The following is a 19806-nucleotide window of genomic DNA, read 5'->3' as shown; positions in this document are numbered from 1 at the left end:
GAATGCACTCAAAGACACAAGTGCGGCGTGTATTAAGTTAGTTTGTGAAAATGTGCTCAAATTGCGGCTGAGTGTCGAGTGCAGTGGTGTGTGAGTTAAAGTGCCCCCCAGAACAAAGCAGCAGCACATGGGGCAGCTCTAGGCCGCGCGATTTAGCTTAGCTAGCCTAGCCCGTGCGCATCAGTACACCAGTAAAGTTCCCGATCATCTAAAATCCTTCACTTCGAAGGTAGAAGTTGATACATAATGCAGAGTAAGGACGACCATACAAATCTGGAAAGGGCACACGTGGTTTTTGGTTTATTTTTAAACGTGTTTGCTAGTTCAGTAGCGGCTAATTCGTGTTTAAACTCTGGCTGTCTTAATATTAGGATAACCAGTTTATTTTCTCTAATACCACACATCACCCCGCACCACTTCCATTTGTAGCTACAATGGATGTTGGAAGGTATTTTTTTCCTTTAATCAAGCAAACGGCATTTCGTAGCAGCTAAGCTACCTGCGGGTGCTGCTCCGACACGAACCACAGCCTTGTTTTGTTTATGATTTTTCCTCATGGCGACCGAAAAACCACAACCCACGTTTTGGTCAGTACGTGAACAGCACGGAGCAGTGAAGTAATTTTCATACTTTTAACACAAAATGCTATATTAGCTCGCCTGATTTGAAGTCGTTTGAAGTGCTAACGTTGGCGCACTTCGAGGCGCCATGTTAGAAGATGTGGGGGAGGGGTGAACGGCTTTGGCTCTCCGCGCAGGCGCAGCAGCGGTGCTGCTCATTCATGTTTTCGGCGACCTCGTGTTGCTCCTCGTCTACAACAGTCAAAACACCGCTGCCTGTGATGGCGTTTAGACCTTGTTGTTCCTTTTACACGTGTCCCCATAGGTTTCCTGTTGCGTCGCCTTAAAATCCGAGTTGTCCTAATTGTGTTCTTTGTTTCACTTTCCTGTTTCAGATCTACCACGAGGCGCTGAAGCCCACGCTGTGGACAGTTAGGAGCTTCTCAGTTTTGCTGGGGAGCAGTGATGCAGTCTGTGCATTGTCAAAGTGCTTACAGTGCAGGTAGTAATATGTGATATCTACTGCAGTGGAGGCACTTACAGCAATACACAGACACTTGTTTGTAAATTTTGTTTTGCTACAATGTCACTTGAAGTACTGTCTTTGTGCTAAGGTGCATCTAGTGCAGATAGTGAAATAGACTAGCACCTACTGCCCTAAGTGCTCCTTCTGGCATAAGGGGCTGTAATATGCACCGCCAAGTCAGTACTAATTACTAATTGGGCAAAAATATCTTGCAGTTCACTGCTAGTTTTGCATAGTTGCACTACAAGAATAGATGAGTTGTGCAAATCTATGCAAAACTGATGATGGCCTGCTTGCTCTACACCTGTTTACAAATCCATGATTTTTAGGGTGTCAACATCAAGAGCATCATTGCACAGTATGAAGCAAACAGTTAATAAGAAGCACAAGGATTGCTTGCTGGTTCTCATCCACTGACCACAGTTTCTGCAGTACTAAAGTGCTTATAGTGCAGGTAGTGTTTGTCCCCATATCTACTGCAATGTAAGCACTTGAAGTATTTCCAACTGTATATTCTCGCAGCCTGGGTTGTGTAGTCGACGTCAAATCTGTTCGTCGCTTGGTCAGTTTTGCTGGTTTGCATTCAGCTTTAACAGATGTGTGCTGTGCAAATCCATGCAAAACTGATTACGTTGACGGGTCACGTTCTTCTGAGGGAAACCGCTTGCTGTCCTGCTTGGGTTTGTTGAGATGTCCTGTCCTATTCAGGTGGGGATCGGTGGCAATGCTGTTGTTCTGTAGGTATTGCACTTGTCCCGGCCTGTAAAGGAACTGGGAGATGAGCTGAGCAGACCTCGATTTAGCCAAACTGCTGCATAACTGTTATGTCCTGTGCATTTCTGTAGTCTGTATGGGCTATATGCATGTTTCCTCTTTGCAATGCTGTTTTTACGCAGATGTTTGTGTGGTCTTAAAAATAAAAAAATAAAAAAACATTTTAAACTGTCCTGATTTCTTCCATGTCCTGTTAATGCTTTTAAAGTTGCTTTACTTTAATCTACCTTTACTGTGAAAAGTAGCAGTATTTTTAACATAAATGTGTCCAACTTTGCCATCTTCACATTTATGGTTTTTATGTTAAACACTTAACTATTAGTTTGATTTAAATTGTAACTTTGATTTTTAGCAATCACAAAAGTTTATTACTCTTAAAATGGCAAACATGTTAGAAAATGTGCAGACTAGGTGTTGGCTTAAATCGAGGCGTTTGTTCTGTGGGTTTTATGTCTTAAAGCCGATAATTTGACATTATTCATGTAGATGGATTTGTGCAATGGGGAAACTTAAAACCTGGTGTCCACTAGATGGCGCTATTAGACTCAGCGACCCGCTTCTGCGCAGGTAACCCGGTGGTACCGCCTCCGCTGTCTGTCCAGCCAACTTGGACAGCGTGCGATTTCAGAGTCCGCAGAAACTTTGAATCGTTTTCTGGATTTAAGTCTTGAGTCGCACAGAAACCATCTCTATCGCGGTTTAAGTCTGGAACCTGAAATGCGTACTCTTCCGCTACCTGCCGGCGTATGTGTGAAGACGGACCCCTGACTTCCAAGAAGCTCCACGTTCTCTGGATGAATAAGGATATTTTCTAAAATGAGTGCGCTTTTGAGGTGCTGCGTTTTTCTATGTTTGTGCGGATCAGGACTCGGAGAGATGGACACATGCAGCGAGGTGCACAAAGTTTTTCAACTCAGGCAAATCGGACCAAATCAGGTTCTGCCTTCAAGTCCCAGATCAGGTAAGTGGAGGAGTCGGGTATATCACAGAACCCAAATCTGCTTTCTAGTTAATGTGATTTAACCCCCCCGCCCCTCCAAAAATTAAGGTGGTAGTTAGACCGTTCGCTATTTTCTTTCTTTTTTTTAAAAAAATCTTTTGGACCTACATTTATAGATTAAGTGGTTTTTCAGGTTCATCATATCGCATAAATGATACAGAAGGACAATAATAGGACATGGTTATTCTTTTTTTTTTTTTTTTTTTTTTTTTTTTTTTTGCAAAACAAACATTACTGGGGGAGTATTTCCATAACAAACTTCTTAAATGTTCTAAGGTTCAGCCTTATTAAACCAGTGTGATGTGAACCAGTCAGTCGCTGCTGATGAACTGGCATTTATTTCATTTCAGCTTTGAACTTTGAATCGGCAGCAATGCAACTAAAACAAACAAACAAACTGGTCCATCCTGAGTGGAAATGATTCAAATGAGTCTTCTGATCTCCAAGCTAGAGGACTGTGCACATGCACAGTCCTATTCAACACATTTGAATTATGAAGCTATTTTATTTCAGTAAACTACTGAACTCGAAGAACACACACGACTTATAAAACCAGTCCCTCTAAACAAACGCTGAAAAAGCTCAGCTTTTTAGTTGAATATAGTAATTATAGTAATATCACAGTAATGTAAAAAAGCATCTTCAATTGTCAAAGAAATGCAGGCTTGCTGGTTTGGGCTGAACAACCTGGATGCTGAGCCCTTGAGTTAATTACAAACTCTTTGTTTATATCCTATTAAATGCGAGTACACATGAATGCATGCAAGAGTTAGCACTATTTCACTTTTTTAAACTTAAAATACAGAAGGACAATAACAGGTTTAAGCAGCATGTGCTGTATTTGTGAATCTGCTGGTGTAAATCATGCTGTCTTAACCTTGTGACTCCAGCAACAAAAGCATCTGAGATTACTTGATTGAAATGCACAGAAATCCCCTCCCCGTTGGGTGTTTACTACAGATAAGTGGCTTTCAGGGATAAATAGGAGTGATTTTGTTTAAGGCTAGGTAAACTTGGCTTTCTGAATGCCACCCATGGTAATTATCTGCAAAATTTGGGAGGAATTGTGGGTGTGGGTGTCCTTAGTGGACTGTCATTGACTGGATGGCCTGTTGCTGGTGCTCCTGCTGAACTCTGTTCTCATTTTCAGAAAAGTAAAGCTAAATGGTGTTGACTGCCGCCGTGCCACAAAATGTAGCCTATAAACTCCATGGCTCCTGACAGAATTGACAGAAAACCCTCAACAACTTCCTAACCTCCCCTTATAGTGGCACATATCCTCTCCTTAAATAAGCCTCTGTGGCTGGTCTGTGTCATAGCTGGAGCTAAAATTTATTTTCTCTTGGATAAATTGTTTGCAGTGCGGTGTTCAGTAGTTTAAGAGATGATAAGACCCTGTAAAAACGCTCGCTACTGTTGTGAAATACGTCACAGCTGACCGTTTTCTTATCACCTTGCCACATCTACATCCATCAAGCCAGCTGAAAGATACAGATCGCTTTCTTGATGGGTTCAGCTTGATGTTCCGAAGTACAACAAATGGTAGATAGTAGCTTTTATTGTTGGTGGGCCAGAATGATATCAGCACTTATCGAAAACAGAGTCTCGGTTTGTGAATAACAGCCTGCAGGAATATCCGCAGACAGAGAAAAAATGTATCTATATTTGACAATAAAAACAAGCAACAAGCATAATTCAGTCTGGGTCAAAGCATAGCAAGTTGCAAGTCATATCTGGAAGAAGGTGGAATAAGACCCCAGCATGCATTTAGGTGGGGGAAAAAAAGCAAGTCTTTCATGCAGTCTTATCTGAAAGACTTTGAATTCCAGTACGTATGCCATCTTAGCTCTGCTCACCATCAGACCTCGCAGGGAGTTAATAGCGTCTGACAACAGTCTGCAAACTCTGTCTGGGCTTGTCGTGGAGGCTTTTGCAGCATTTTGGGTCTCCTTTGGGATGTTTTGATTGTCCTGTATCTGGTGTACGCTGGCTTGTATCTGTTTCTACAAGGAAATCCAAGACTTCATCTGTTTCAGTCAGTAACTGTTTTATTCGGAGAGACTTTTGATTTCCGAGACACTTGGTTTTCTAAATTAAATTTAGCTGTTTGATAAACATCTGTAATGTTTGAAGTTACAGTCCTTTGTGTTTATATCCTTTTAACAAAAACAAGACATTTGACTTCATGCTCCCAGTGTACAGACATTAACTATAAATACATAAACTGTAAAGAAAATAAAAGATACATGCAACACCAAACGGTATGCTGATGTCTTATTCAATAAATTTGAATTTTATTATTTTTTTTCAGTGTAATAAACAAATAAAATATAATAAAATCAGCATATTGCAATACCACAACCTGGCTTGTCCGAATGTGCAAACTTTAGGAGTTTCACTGTTGGCATTACTGAAGAGCAGTAATAGATACTTGATTGTGAAAAGGAAGGACATGTTTTGCATAGTTTGCAATTGTTGAACAAATACAAATCCTGAAACTGTGCCATATATTTGTATTCAACTCCTTTGAGTTAACATTTCATAGAATCATCTTTCCTTGCGATTATAGCTATTATTGGCTTTGCTCGCTACATGGAGTGTAGTTGGACCATGTCTAAATACATTTACAGTTGTCTACTACTATCTAAATTTTTAGATGTGCTCTGTGAGATGTTCAAAGCTATGTTAGCCCGGACCTGTCTGGTGTGATCTTTAATCTTCTTGGGATTTGTTTCAAAAGTTTTCTAAAAACTTTCAGAAGCCTTCACAGAGTAGCTGTGTGTTTTACTAAGATTTATTAATGCGCAGATACACTGTGCTCAACAAAGGTGTGACCCTTGAGAGCTCCACTGGGTTTTATTAGCTGGATCAGAGTGAAGTGGGTAGAATACATGTGCACAGATTTCTAATTTTCCTGCCATGTCACAATGTTGTAATCTTGCTAAAATAGAATTAAGGTTTGCGGTCGCAACACACAAAATGTTTAAGTGATATTTAGACATTTACAAGGCACTGAAAAGGATAGCTTCTTTAAGACCAACACTTACACTCCTTACAACTTTTTTTTTTTTTACAATTTTATGTGTCAATTTTCCAGTTTGTGTAAATATTGCTATAGTTTTAGTCTGACGAAGGTCAAAGTGTTATTCTTTGCACATTCTTTTCATGAATCTGGTCAGTTTCGGGTGGCAAATCCACCAGATTTGTTTGTCTTAAAGCGGAGTTTACATGGATTAACTTAAAGGCAACATGCTTATCCCCAGTTTATATCTTTAATGTGTAAGGCTTGGATTTCTGAAGACAAAGGTGCTTAATAGGAGCTGTATTTGTTCTGAGAGCAGTTTGTAGCATTAAATTATTTGTTGTTACAGGAAAAAGTTTAGTTACATTGATTTTTGTTATATGTCAATAAAACAGAGCTTTGTTATGTCCTTCTTTGAAATTGTCGAAGGCAGCAACTATAGAACCACTTTTACTTTACGTTTACTTTATCTTTTATTTTGTTTATGCACTTGTATGACATTTTAATATCCTCACACGTGATGCCGGCTGCTTTCAGGTGCCGATCTCCAGGTGTGCACGTCCAAAGGCTCAACGTGTTGCACCAAAAAGATGGAGGAGAAGTACCAGGTGGCGGCCCGGCGGGATGTCCAAAACCTCCTGCAGACCTACAGCTCCAGACTCAAGATGCTCCTGTCGCGCAACGTGGCCGCCTTTCAAGGTAATTGCTTGTGTGTGTTTAGGCGTCACAGCTGTAGCCTTGTGAACACGAGTTGAGTGCAAATGTTTATCCTTTAGTGTTTATGTGCAGATGTTTGTGTGGGTGTCGTTAAGATACAGATGAGTCGTGTGTGTGCGTGTGCATCAGATGAAACAGATAAGTCCCACTCAGAGATCTATAGCGTTTGCAACAGATCTGCAGCTCAGATTTGTTGGTTTTTGCTGCTGAAGGTTTTTGCTGCTGAAGGCATGGGCTGTAGGGATAAACAGAGCTCCTTCTACTTACATCCTTTCCTTTGCAAGCTCTCCCCAACACTTTGTATCCTTTTGTAGAATGAAACCATATTTTTTTAGAGAATTGGAGGGGGAGCATTCCCATCACACAGGTGGGTGTTTGTGTTGATTCCTCTCCATCATTTCATTCAGGGTTTGACGTGCAAGCACCGACTTGCCTCTTTGTGTGTCTGCTTGCTTTTGTCCATCTAGTGTGGTTTTTTTTCTCTCACTCCGGCTGATAGCCGATATATGAGGGCTGAGGCTGGTGGGCAAGAGATCCAAAGTGAATGACTTGAACACGCAGCCTCAGACATGTCATTAAGGTTGTTCACTGTAATGCTGCCTTTCAGGTTAAAGACAGACTGTTATCCTCCCCTGAAACGCCAGTGATTTATAGGAAAGCCCCGCATGATTACAGTGTTTTAGCTGAGGTTTGGAGGGGCAATACCCTATTTTTGTTGGTAAATGTGTCATCTGCTTGTTCAGGCTTTGAACATGAAATTACATTTTAAAGTTGAGGAGGCAAAGCATAACTGATGCTGTATAGAACAAGGCTGCTGTTATTGGACCTTTTCAGCCAGTCGTATGTGGTTCCTACTTCAGCTAGTTGCTACAGAAAACATTAAATTGTCATTCTCAATATTCCTTTCTTCTTTCTAAGTATGTATTGACCCTGATGCTGTCCCTAACTCCTCAGTGGACCCACTTTTTGTTGAGTTGAATTTGGACTTGTGTGATTTTTTTATTTTTTTTCCCTCCTACTTCTCAAGTTCTCGTGCTCTCTTGGCCGTTCGGGAGAAAACACAAGTAATGTTGCAGGAGTGGCGCTCATAACCGTTTGAAAGTACCCGCTAAACTCACATGGTTTCATCTGGAGAATCGCAGGCAATGTTCGCTCCTTCCAAACCAAACAACGCTCCCCGTCAACATCAACTCCCATTAGTCAACAAACACTGGCGGCCGTTTCTTGCATAAGACAAGTGGCAACAGACCTTCCGGTTATTTTTCTTTTGCTTGTGAGGATCACTGTTGCACTCTGTTGGCTCTGGATATACAGAGAAAATGTGTTTCACACATTAACCATTATTTGGATCATTTATCACTTTGACTATTTTATTTTTCTCTTTCAAAACAAGAAGTCAGTGAAGGATGAGAAAACTGCTGATGATTCTTTTGTTTTTTGCTACAATCTCTCCATGTCACAGATCAACAAAATGCTTCACAAGTTTCAAAATTATTTAGAAAGTATCAATCTGAAAATTGATTCAGTCCCCTTGACTTCTTTGATACATGTAATGAAATCCCAGGCATCCAGTTTACACTAATGAAAAATAGCATCACTAAGACCAAGAATCACAGCAGACAGTTCATGGATAAAATTGTAAAAAAAATGTGCAACAATTCACTGGCCACTTTTGTCAAACTTATGTCAAATCTGCAAATCTTATGATGTGACAATCTGTTTGAACTTGCATACATAAAGGTACTTTTTTACCTTTATGTATGCAAGGTAAATCTCTGCAGGTTCTGCAGAACCTGCAGATATTTAGTATTTAGATAGGAGTCTACGCTTAATAAATTTGAGATAAGTACTAGACCAACTTAAAAAAAAATTCTGTTTATTGGTGATGCAGCAAAGATGTAGAGGAAAAGTGCTCTGATCAGATAAGACAAAAATGTAATTGTTTATGCCTTCATCAAAAATGTGGAGAACTAACAATGTACATTATCCAGAACCACATTGCCATTAGGTAATGTGGTAGTGACAGCATCATGCTTTAAGGATGCTTTTTGACTTTTGAGAAAAAAAAGCTGTTCAGAGTTGACATAAGATAGATTGAACTACATGCCAGAAAGTCAGAGAAGAAAACCTGTTAGAGGCTCCCAAAGAAAGTGGAGGTTCACTATTTAGCAGGACAGAAGTAGAATGGCTCAGTCAAAGACCAGACCTAAAATCCAAATATAATCTGACTGAGCAAAAGCTATCTTGCAAAAGAGATGAAATCTGCAAGCTGTGCAAAGCAGATACAGACATGTCCCAAATCACTTTAAAATGTTTATGTGACACAATTGTGCTTGCATTTTTCCATATTTGGCCTTTCATATTTTACAAGCTTCTCTTGTTTCTTCTTCTTTTTTAGGAAAGCCACTAAATGTAGAGTTGTGTTTAGTAAAACCTATGACATAAACTTCCCTTCACAAAATTGTTTGCTTATGTAAAGCTCACTAAAAGCATTGCAACATTACACAGCGAGCGGTTTTTGTATTACTTTAAAACGAGTTGTTCTTTCAGCTCCAAGCCAAACATCTTCTCTCTTCAAACAGACTTGATTATGTAAATAAATAACTTAGTTAACAAAAAGAGTCAGATATAAAAACAGCTGTGTTAACCAATTTACTGAAAGAAGACTGTTTTTTGTATGCTTTCACCACCAACATGGATGGAAGATAATGTTCTTCTTTGTGAGATATTTGGACACTGTGTCTAATTCGTATCGGTATTATTTGAATTACTATGGAATTAGACTTACTGCGAGTCATGTCAGAAACCAAATTCATACACTCAAGGCAATTCACAGTAGATGTTTTAAGCACTGTTGTCACAGAACCACATTGTTTAACATGTAACCTGTCAGAAGTCGAGCATTTCATCAGCTGTTCAAATCTATTAAGGAAGTGTTGATGAATACTTTTAGTTTTGTGAGATTTCTGCAGAAGTATTTTTGGCCGAAACTCAATGCCAGTTGCATTAATAAGACTTTTCTGGTGAACAGGAGCTTTACAATTTACCGGGAAAGAAAAGCCCCATAGATTCAGTAATGATTGGCAGTCGGCACTGTAATTTGAGAGAAATCAACAAACAAACAGAGTTATAACATCACGAACGGGAAGAAGGATGAGATAAAAGGAGGCCAGCTAATGTGGTCATTTGTCTTCTGCGCAGCCATCAATTATGTCTCCTTATATGACACAGCGAAGGGGAGGGTATCAGAATGAAGACATTAGTGAAATGTAGTCGGACAACAGAACCTAATGTATGGGTTTATTTGATGTGAGACACAAAATAAATACATAAATTGATAGAAATTCTTTTTAAAACGTTGGTTTATTCCTCTCATGAGTTGAATATACACAAATTGAGCATGAACCTCTATGCTTTTCTTTCAATGGTACTGTGCTGAAAGAAAGATAACCAAACACCAGGAAAGGAGGAAAAAAGGGAACAAACCTAAAGTTAATTGTATACTTTTAGCAGATATTACTGCAATCTTTAGCAAATTGTGTGTTTTCCCTTGCTGCCCGTCTGTCAGTAAGTCTATCAGGACTGCCTGCTTTCTTTCAGCTTTTGTGAGGTTTCTGCACTTTGTCCACACAATGCACAAATATGCAGCCTGTCGAGTAGGCCTTCAGGGAAGTTCTTTCCTTCATACCGCACAGGTTTGCCTCACATCCATGGCAACCAACCTAAGTGATCCCGGCACCCCGTCGGCCAGGAGTCACATAAAAGTCAAACAGAGCGCAGTATGAATCAGCTGTTGAGACGCCCGAGAGAACGTCTGAGGATGGCTGCGCAAATTATAGCACAGCGGTCTGAAAAGCACCACATCAAAGCAATGTTCTCCTCTGGGAAAATGTTGATTTGTTGAACCATTTCCGAAGCTCTGATTTGTATTGCACTAACTGTGGATGCGTGTTGAGAGGAATAACACAAGAATGCTCAACAACTCCCTGCTGCTACAGTACTTTGTCGTAACTCAACCGAGTCTGAATTCAGTAAAACAAACGTGCAGCCACTAAAAAATCCCTTGACAATATCAGTAAAATGATTTATTTGAAGAAATCTGCTTGGTGAGTAGACTGAACCTCATAAATCATGTCAAAAAACTCACATAAGTCTTGCATATTAAAGTGTACGAAACTGAAGCCCATTGTTATGATTTGCGCCTTATTTTATTTCATGCCTGAAGGAAATTTGTGGAGTTGTTTTGAGATTCCTGTGGTGAGATTTTCTCACCAGAAAAAAAAAAAAAAAAAAAAAACGCAGTTGCATTGTTAGGTTTATGTTTGTGGTTTTAGCACAACAGTGTTTTTGTTGTCTTGAAAAGACTGATGGGAACATTACCTAATGATTTATTGCTAGGAATATACAAACTATAGAGTGCTCTGAAAAATGGTTTTCCTGCGCAAAAAAAGCAGAACATGCAACCCGAAGACCAATTCAGACAGAGGTTGTTAACCCATAATTCAGCTCGAAGCCTTCATAAGTACAACATGACCACTTGGAGGGCAAGTTGAAACAGGCTGTTTTAAGGTTAATGCTGCTGTTACTTGAATGTCTGCTGCATAAAACTGCTGCGACCATTAAGATTTTGTGGCTTGTGGTCTTTCTTCCAGTCAGTATGTCATTTTGGTTTTGAGTCTAGAAAGAACAAAAATGAAGTCAGCATGAGACAGAGGAAATTAGTGGGCACAGACACAGGCTTTTTTATTTCTTTATTTGCATTGTTTCTGACTGAGACATTCTGCTTAGGAGGTGAATGTGAAAAAAAAAGTCCTCCTGATGTTGCAGGATTTCTGTAATGTGGTGAAGTTCAGTTCAGTTCAAAATTACGCTAATTAAATGTCAGAACTAATCTTATTCAAAGCAATGCTTTGTTGTTTTCTGTTTCTTTTTATTTATTTATTTTCTTTTACTAAAATTAAGAGTTATCAGAGTTAATCATTCAGGGCACACTTGGTCCAATTTTTACCTTTTGGTATTTTATAATCAACTGGCTTTTATTGCGGTGCGGTACAACTGGGTTGTATGCTTACAGACTGAATTGTATTGGATTGAACAGGACCGCTCTGAAGTCAAAATTAACCAATTAAAATTTTGCATAAGTCAACCACTTTGTCTTGTAAAGTGCTTTAGGTAATTTGGTGCTGTATAAATGAACTGAATTGACTCCAGATTAAGTAGTAAATCTTCCATAAGGGTGTGACTATTCTCCTAGTTTGTCTTGAAAAAATTTGGTGATTAAAAGTCAAAATTTTCACTCAGTTAATGCATCATTTATTGCAGACCTCCTGCTGGTCTTTTATGGTAATATCTACCACCAACAGCGAACAAAGCAGATTTTGCTTTGGCACCAGAGCTTTGGCTTTTTAATTCCCCTGTTTGTACTCAGTGTAGCTTTTTAATGAATTGTATCACAGTCTTGCTCAGCAATCTGATTCCTCATTGACGCTGAAAGGAACAGCATTGATCAGCTCATAACGACGTAATGTTGACACTCTTGCTGCCAATAATTGCTTTGTTTCGTCTTTCTTCTGAACAGTTTGTCCTACTTTATGTGTTATGTGAGAACATTTCAACAAAGAGAGGAAGATATTAGCCTGGCCTCTATATTACCCAGAAATTAGGATGCAGAAGTTTTAGGTATCTGTCTGGGTGATTTATGACCACTATGTTTCAAACAGAACAAGAACAGAATGTGGATTTAACAAGTGAAACACATTTTTTGACTCATTATTCATCATGAAAATGTGATCTCAAAACCCTTTGCATCACATGTTTTCTATTGGACTTTGTTTAATAAAGATTTCATAATACTCTTTTGAATAATCATTAAGAAAATAATTGAAGCAATCTTCAAATTACTTCATTAATTAACATCAGTACTGATGATTTTTGATTACTTTTTATTATTAACTGCAGTGTAAAAGAGAGTCTTCCAGACAGTATTTGTTACATCTACTTTTACACTCCTGTGCAAATGTCTTGTGTCCTTTCGATAAGATCACCCGACTGTAATTTCAGACAAAAATCATCTGAGTAAATGCAAAAGGCATATGTATAATGATTATTTCATTTATTTTCGGGCAAAAGCAGTCTAAACTAACTTGACATTATGTGGTAAACCTTAAATTAACTGTGATTAACCATAATGTTTTGAGCGCTAAGTTTAACTTTTCTAGTCACACTCAAGTCTGACTATTACAACCAAGAGGTCACCAAAACAGAGCCGGACTGACAACATGAAGTAGACTAAATGATCCCAAAAGCAACGGCTCAATCTGAATGAAAGAGTAATTTCTAAGGCTTTAGGTCTCCAGTGAACCACAGCAATAGCCAGTGAGAAAACATGGACTAGTAGTGAAACGTCCTGGGAGTGGCCGGCCTTCCAAAATTACTCAAAGAATGCTTAAATGACTCATTCAGGAAGTTACAAAAACAAACTAAATCACATCTAAAGCACTGAAGGCTTCAATCACTTCAGCTAAGGTCAATGTTCATGGAATAGTGAAACACTGCATTCCAGAAAAATAATGTTAAACTGCAATTAAACACGGTGGTGTTAGTGTGATGGTGCAGACTGCTTTATTGCTTCTGGACTTTGACAAATTCTGCTTTCTTGGTGAAAATCCTGAAGGAGAATATCCAGTCTTCAGGTCACCTCTAAGGACCTGTGTGTCGCAGAAAGACGGTGATCAAAAGCACACCAGCAAGTCAAATCTGGACTTTAGTTCAATTGAAATGTTGTAGAATGACAACAGCAATCTCTTTGTTAAAGTCAGTATTTAAAAACACAGAAAAGGGCAAATTAACCCTGCTGTTGTTAACAGCTCTGACAGATGCCTTTTTTAAAATTATAAATACACGTAATTGTTCTTGTTGGTGAAACCACTATAGTTTATTATAAGAATACTAATTTTATTGCAGTGACCGTGGCAGCTACAAAATATAAAATGTGGTATTTTAATTACAATCTTGTTTTGTTTTCTCACTTTTTTTGGACTTTATTATTATATTGGGATTACAAAGACCTGCTAAGAAATATGCAAAACAATGTTCTAAAAGTGGAGTGAAAGCAGCCGATTCATTTAGCTGGCGACTTCTTGGCAATTCACATTTTACCGTCTAAAATAGTAATTTCCTACTTGAGACAGATATTGCGCTGTGACCAACCACGGGTGGCTCTGCACCATTGACTTCAGCAATGCACTCTTTGCTTCCAGTAAAATTTCTATGTTGGTCGCAAATTGGCTGCTTGCCTTAGTCGAGGAAAATATGCTGCTTTTTATAGGACTCTGCATGCTTTGTGTCAGACATGGACTTCATGTTACTCCAAAGAATCCTGCATGGTATTTCAGGCTTTCTCATATTGAACTACCTGAAACCTGAAAGTATTATATGAAGTTACACACAATCCAATTAAAAACAAAAAACAAATATATATTATTATTTTTTACAAATATATTATTTATATATTATTTTTTACAAATAAATGTTCAAAAGGTGGAACATGCATTTGTATGTTTACTTTCATACACCCAAGTGAAATTCTATGTGACCAGCTGACTCTAGATATAATAAATCAAGGAACACCTGGCACAGGTAAGGCATGGAGCTATGGAGAAGGTGAACGCAGCAACAGGTTCTATTTAAAACTGGAAATAAAAAGAGCTACAGGGCAGGATGATATTCCGATAAAAGGCACAAAAATGTGCTGCTGTAAAGGTTCAATTTCTGTTTAGATATATTCTCCGCCTAATATAACGGAGCTTGAACTATTTTACATAGAAGAATGGGTAAACCTTTTTTTGTTTCTTAATCTGCACAACCAATGGAGACAAAACCTAAAAGGTCTAACAACTGTAATTTCAACTCCTGTTGGTTCTAAAAGGTTTGGACACATTTTACAGATGCTTGTTTGTAGGAAATGCTGAAAACCGTGTATCCGCTTTACAGTTATAGCGAATACATGTCTATTACAAAACAGTCCTGGTAAAATACATACAGATGCGTTTAACCTGAAACATGCTGAATTTTAAGGGCTGTAAATACTTTTGCAAGACACTCCAAAGTTGTTTCAGTTTTTGTATTCTACACATCAGATATTTTCCAAGTTAGTCTGTGCTTTTTTCAATGTGAGTCTTTCCCTTACCAACAGGTCCATAAACATTTCTTTTTTTCCAGTTTAACTATTCACCAGAGGTGCATTAATGTGTGTATTGATGTGGGTGCACAATCTTGCTTTGCAGAGGCCTCACTGCACTATTCCCACAGAATTCAGGCTTGGCTTTGTGATTCAAGGCTGGACAGTTGATCCAAGGGAGGGACAGAAAGTGGGAAAGAAAGCACAGAAAAAGAATGAATTACTGAACTGCTGAACGAGAGAAGGCTGGGAGGATGCCAGATTCTGTTAAAGGTCTTTGCGCAGTGTTTGAAGTCAGAGGATAAGGATTTAGAAGGAAGCAGGATTATTCAGAGTCAAAAGCCTTCAGCAGTCCAGACGTGGGACTGCCACAAAGTCAAAGTGGCTGTTTTCATTTCTTACATCTTCTGTCTGAAGTACTTAGTGAGGTCTTTTTGTGAGGTCTTTTTGTGACTCTTTTATCATCTTCTGTTGTCTGTACTTTTATAAAATGTTGGGATATTTAGGGGAAGTAATTCTGTATTTTCAAACTAGGAGCTTTTAAACATTCCACATAAAATTAAGGTGGGGATGAATAGAAGTGACCTCTCTTTTATTCAAAGGTGATAGATTGAACTTCAACATGTTCTCTGACTGTAAAGGGTAACAGAATTTGTCCACTTGAACCGCAAATGTTCAATAATTAACACGTTCAAGCTTAGTTCAAATATTCAGCCAAAGCATAACAATGGACATGACCTACAGGTGCATGAACCTGGGTTATTCGAAGCATTTCTTTAACTGGTTGGGTAACTTCTTGGTATTTTAGCTGATATATATTTAGAGCAAAGAAAAAAACAACAACAAAACTTTATTTCCCTTTTGCCAGGTTTCTACAGGTGTTTTGAAGTTTTAGAGGTTGGAAGGCCTCCATCCCTTCACCTTAATGTTTAGCTCCAGGCCCCTGAAGCTCCGGTTTCAGGACTTATGCCGAACCTTGATGTTACATTCAGTCAGAAGAAAACTGTTGGCAGAATTGAAACATCCCTAATATTGCCCCTCAGTATGAATAATTTTGGGCTCAACTGCATAATATAGGTTCATATGTTATTGGGACAATGGCTGTTACTGTGCAGCAGATTTAAATTATACAGAACTGACAGAAGTACTAAGAAAAGCTCAGAGCTGCAGCCTCCACCACTTTTCATGTATGAAGAAGTCTGATCAGATTTTTAGGTCAGGCATGTGATTTCATAAGCATTCAGTTAATAAATCCTCCTGGATTTTGTCTTCAACTTTCCACAGAAAACCAGCAGTTGTGTAAGGTGCTGAAGATCCTCTAGCTCTTAATAAGCAGAGAACATCAGTGGAATCTGCCCACATGACTTTCTTTGTCTTACATTTCGGTCTCTTGCCATTAGAAGTTCACACATTTTCTTCCTACTGCACTGCAGCCACTTGCTGCATAGAGATGAGCCCTAAAAATACACAGACTTGTCAGCACTTTGCATTGTCTCTTGTGTGCCTGTTTGAAATGGAGATTTATGGCTACTGCTTGTTGTCCTAAGGCCATTTTTGAGACGATACAGCACACTGCAGCTCAACAGGAAGTCTCCGGGACAAATTTAAACTATATTTTTCCTGCTTTTTCATAGACCTACATTATGTTATTTAGATGAAAGCCCAGCCATTGGAGTTAAACATCTGTGGTCTTAAAGAGCATGCAAACCAAACGTAAAGCTGATGATGTTTTAGTTTTATGTTTATTGATTGGACATAAAGTTAAACAAGAATCATCTTGAAATAAATACTGATCCCAGAGTATGAATAATTTATTTTCCAAAAGAATACAGATTTTTATCAATGTCATGTTTTTTGTTGTTGTTGTTGTTGCTGTTACTTCTATTTGAAGCTTACTCAGTCTTCCCTTTTCAATGTTACATTTCTCTGTTACACTGTAGATGCTTGCAGAGGACAAATCAATTCTGTCAGTCAGACGGCAGGAAGTATTTACTAAGTAAGATCCAGGTCTCCAGGGATTAGGCTCTGCAGTCGACTGGGCGATGAAATCCTAAACACAGAAATACACCAAGCCTTCTGTCTGCTCTGTCTCTCTTCCCTTGCCCTTCTCTGCTACGTGGCTTATATAACGGTGTAATTGCTCTCCTTATCATTAATATGCTGGCATGAGTGACAAATGAATGTTGTTTTTAGAGCGGGGAGTCCAGAGTCTGATAAGGCTGTGTGATATAAACATTTGAATCCCATTTTAAGTATGGTTACCCCATAAGAAAGTAGTTTTATCTTTAGGATAGACCACACACATTAATAATTTGCTTACCATCAAGCATTGGGAATAGGGTTAGAATAACCCATAGATAAACTCACTGTGGTGAGTTTATCTTAGGGTCCTTTATTGGTTCTTGTATAATATTGATGAGTGTTATGTTTTTATCATCTTGGTCTAACCTTTTTTATGGCTTTTACGTGTCTAAAAAGCCTGTCGAGCAACAAGTAAATAAGGCTATAAATGCTGTAGTGCAAACTAAACAGAATCACAATAAATACATCACTAATTCATGGCAACATTATTTTCAAAGGGTAGGGCTGTCCATGCAACATTCTAGAGAAAACGATTTGGACATCGTCTAGTGTCCTTTTTTAAGATGCCAGATGTGATAATTTAGCAATGAAATGGGACATAAAAGGTATTTAAATGTGGCTAAATGGATCATCTGTCTATCAGTCAGTGCAGCTCAGGGATGTGGTAGAATAAGGGTGTGAAAGTAAAGAAAAAAAGGGAAATTGCTGTCACAACTTTATCATAATGTACCTGCATAAAATCAGAGCTTTAAAACAAAACATAGCCCACCATAATTCAGGGCAAAGAGTATTTCTGAAATTTTAAAATATGTTAAGACATAATGACACCAACCTCAAGCTGTTTTATCAAACTAAAAATAACTTCTTTTATGCATTAAAACTGATCACAGTTGACTTTTATTATCATTAGCAGTGTTTTAGAAGCATCTCATCACACATCTCTATCTCTATGGGACAAATTACATATTCATGCTGTTTGAAGTTCAGAGAGCTTTATACCAGGATAAGACTCCTATTGGTTTGTCATATTGACACAGGAGGGATTTGGTATCTGTTATTTGTTCATGTGAATAAGCTGTAGATTTCATTTGAGAACGCCAGGACAGCGATATTATATCAAACTGCAATATTCAAGCCTAGAGGTAACAGAGACATGAGCTAGTTTTTTTTACTGTTCATTTTATCGAAATATCTTGAATATAATGTGAGTGTAGGGAGCAGCTCATGTTCAGAACAGCTCATCATAATGAGGCCAAGCAAAGTTAATTCACTTTGACTTTAAGCATCTACAAAATGTGATCTGGAAGGATCCTTGAATTGCATCAGACATCAAAAGAGCAAAATGCCTTCTGAAAAATAGGGATGTCTGAACCTGCCAGAAAGGTGTGCGAAAAGTTATTGCTGCTTGAACTGTGGATGACTTAGTGGCAGTCTAAGATAAAATATCTACCTGCTTGTATGAGAGCAGACTAAGTAGGTCTGAGTAGATTTAAAGATAAATTAATATAATTAAAGCTTGCATCTATAAAAAAATAAAAATAAAATAGACCCGTTTGAAATGTTCGCTGTAGCAGAGTGGACATATATCTGGGCTGAAAATTTTGAATCTGACTTTTGAGCCTCCATGTCACACAAGTAATGCAATTATCCAGCTCAGCAGAGTAATCACTGGCATGCTGTGTGTTGCAGTTCCTCTGTTCAGGCTCTTGAAAGCTCAGTGTACTCCTTCACTGGCCTCCAGCAGTTCACTGAGGTCAGCCACAGGAAACCTTTAACAGCCTCACACAGAGACACCTTTGAAAGCTAATGAAAGCTTTATTATGATATTATTATTTTCACTCAGGGTTTTCAACCATCACAGCTGACTCCTTTTTCTCTGTGTGCACAGTGAGAAATTGTCAAGGACTGCTCAACTGACCTGTGGTTTTTCCAGCATGTATGAAAAGATCTTTAACCCTGCACAACAGCACACAGTCATGTTTTTTATTTCTCAAGAACGTCTTGCATTCATTTGCTCTAGCTATATCTCAAACGTCTCTATAGCCAGGTCATTGCCATTTGACTGTGTAAACAGAATCATGGCCCTGCAACATGGGTTGTGAAAATCCACATACACATAAGTACAGCTTCCCGCATGATCATTTTGTCTGCTTATTGACTCTTTATGCTTCTTTTCCTGAACAACATATTAAAGGCTGTGTTCACTGCAAGCTCCGTGCTCTTTGAAGTGCTCAAGAGCTGCAACAGATCCTCAAATATTGACTTTTAAGCCTTCTGGGGAAAAGAGAGAGCAGAGATGGATGGAGAGAAACATGACTCACACAGAAAAACAACAGACAGAAAGACAGGAAGAAACGTCTGTTTATTATAGCTAAGGTAGGCAGATTTATTACACGAGGGCCAAGTTTGCTTTGGCTGAATCTTTGTTTGGTAAATGCTAATGTACGATATGAGGAGGATGTGTATTGATGTGGAAGAGGAAGTGAAAAGAGATAAGAGATTTCCTCCTCTCCTCTCCTCTCCTCTCCTCTCCTCTCCTCTCCTCTCCTCTCCTCTCCTCTCCTCTCCTCTCCTCTCCTCTCCTCTCCTCTCCTCTCCTCTCCTCTCCTCTCCTCTCCTCTCCTCTCCTCTCCTCTCCTCTCCTCTCCTCTCCTCTCCTCTCCTCTCCTCTCCTCTCCTCTCCTCTCCTCTCCTCTCCTCTCCTCTCCTCTCCTCTCCTCTCCTCTCCTCTCCTCTCCTCTCCTCTCCTCTCCTCTCCTCTCCTCTCCTCTCCTCTCCTCTCCTCTCCTCTCCTCTCCTCTCCTCTCCTCTCCTCTCCTCTCCTCTCCTCTCCTCTCCTCTCCTCTCCTCTCCTTTGTCCTTTTTATCAAAATAGACTTCTGAAGCCCTTCTAAGCAGGCAACCACAGTTCTACACAATACTTCCTTTATTTAAACCAAATACAGA

General features: G+C 38.9%; 1 protein-coding gene across 1 annotated transcript in view; it reads left to right on the top strand.

The window, feature by feature from the left end:
- Positions 1-2458: 2458 nt before the first annotated feature.
- Positions 2459-19806, top strand: part of gpc5a (glypican 5a) — a 116095-nt gene continuing 98747 nt past the window's right edge. The window contains exons 1-2 of the mRNA XM_055045254.1: positions 2459-2821; positions 6420-6581. Of these exons, the coding sequence (XP_054901229.1) occupies positions 2677-2821; positions 6420-6581 (307 nt within the window). The 5' untranslated portion in view covers positions 2459-2676. The remainder of the gene's footprint in view (positions 2822-6419; positions 6582-19806) is intronic.

The sequence above is a fragment of the Poeciliopsis prolifica genome, unplaced genomic scaffold (genome assembly GCF_027474105.1).
Source record: "Poeciliopsis prolifica strain line A6 unplaced genomic scaffold, Auburn_PproV2 SCAFFOLD021, whole genome shotgun sequence".
Taxonomy (NCBI): Eukaryota; Metazoa; Chordata; class Actinopteri; order Cyprinodontiformes; family Poeciliidae; genus Poeciliopsis; species Poeciliopsis prolifica.
Note: the sequence above shows the minus strand (reverse complement) of the source record. Positions and strands in the feature narration are given on the sequence as shown.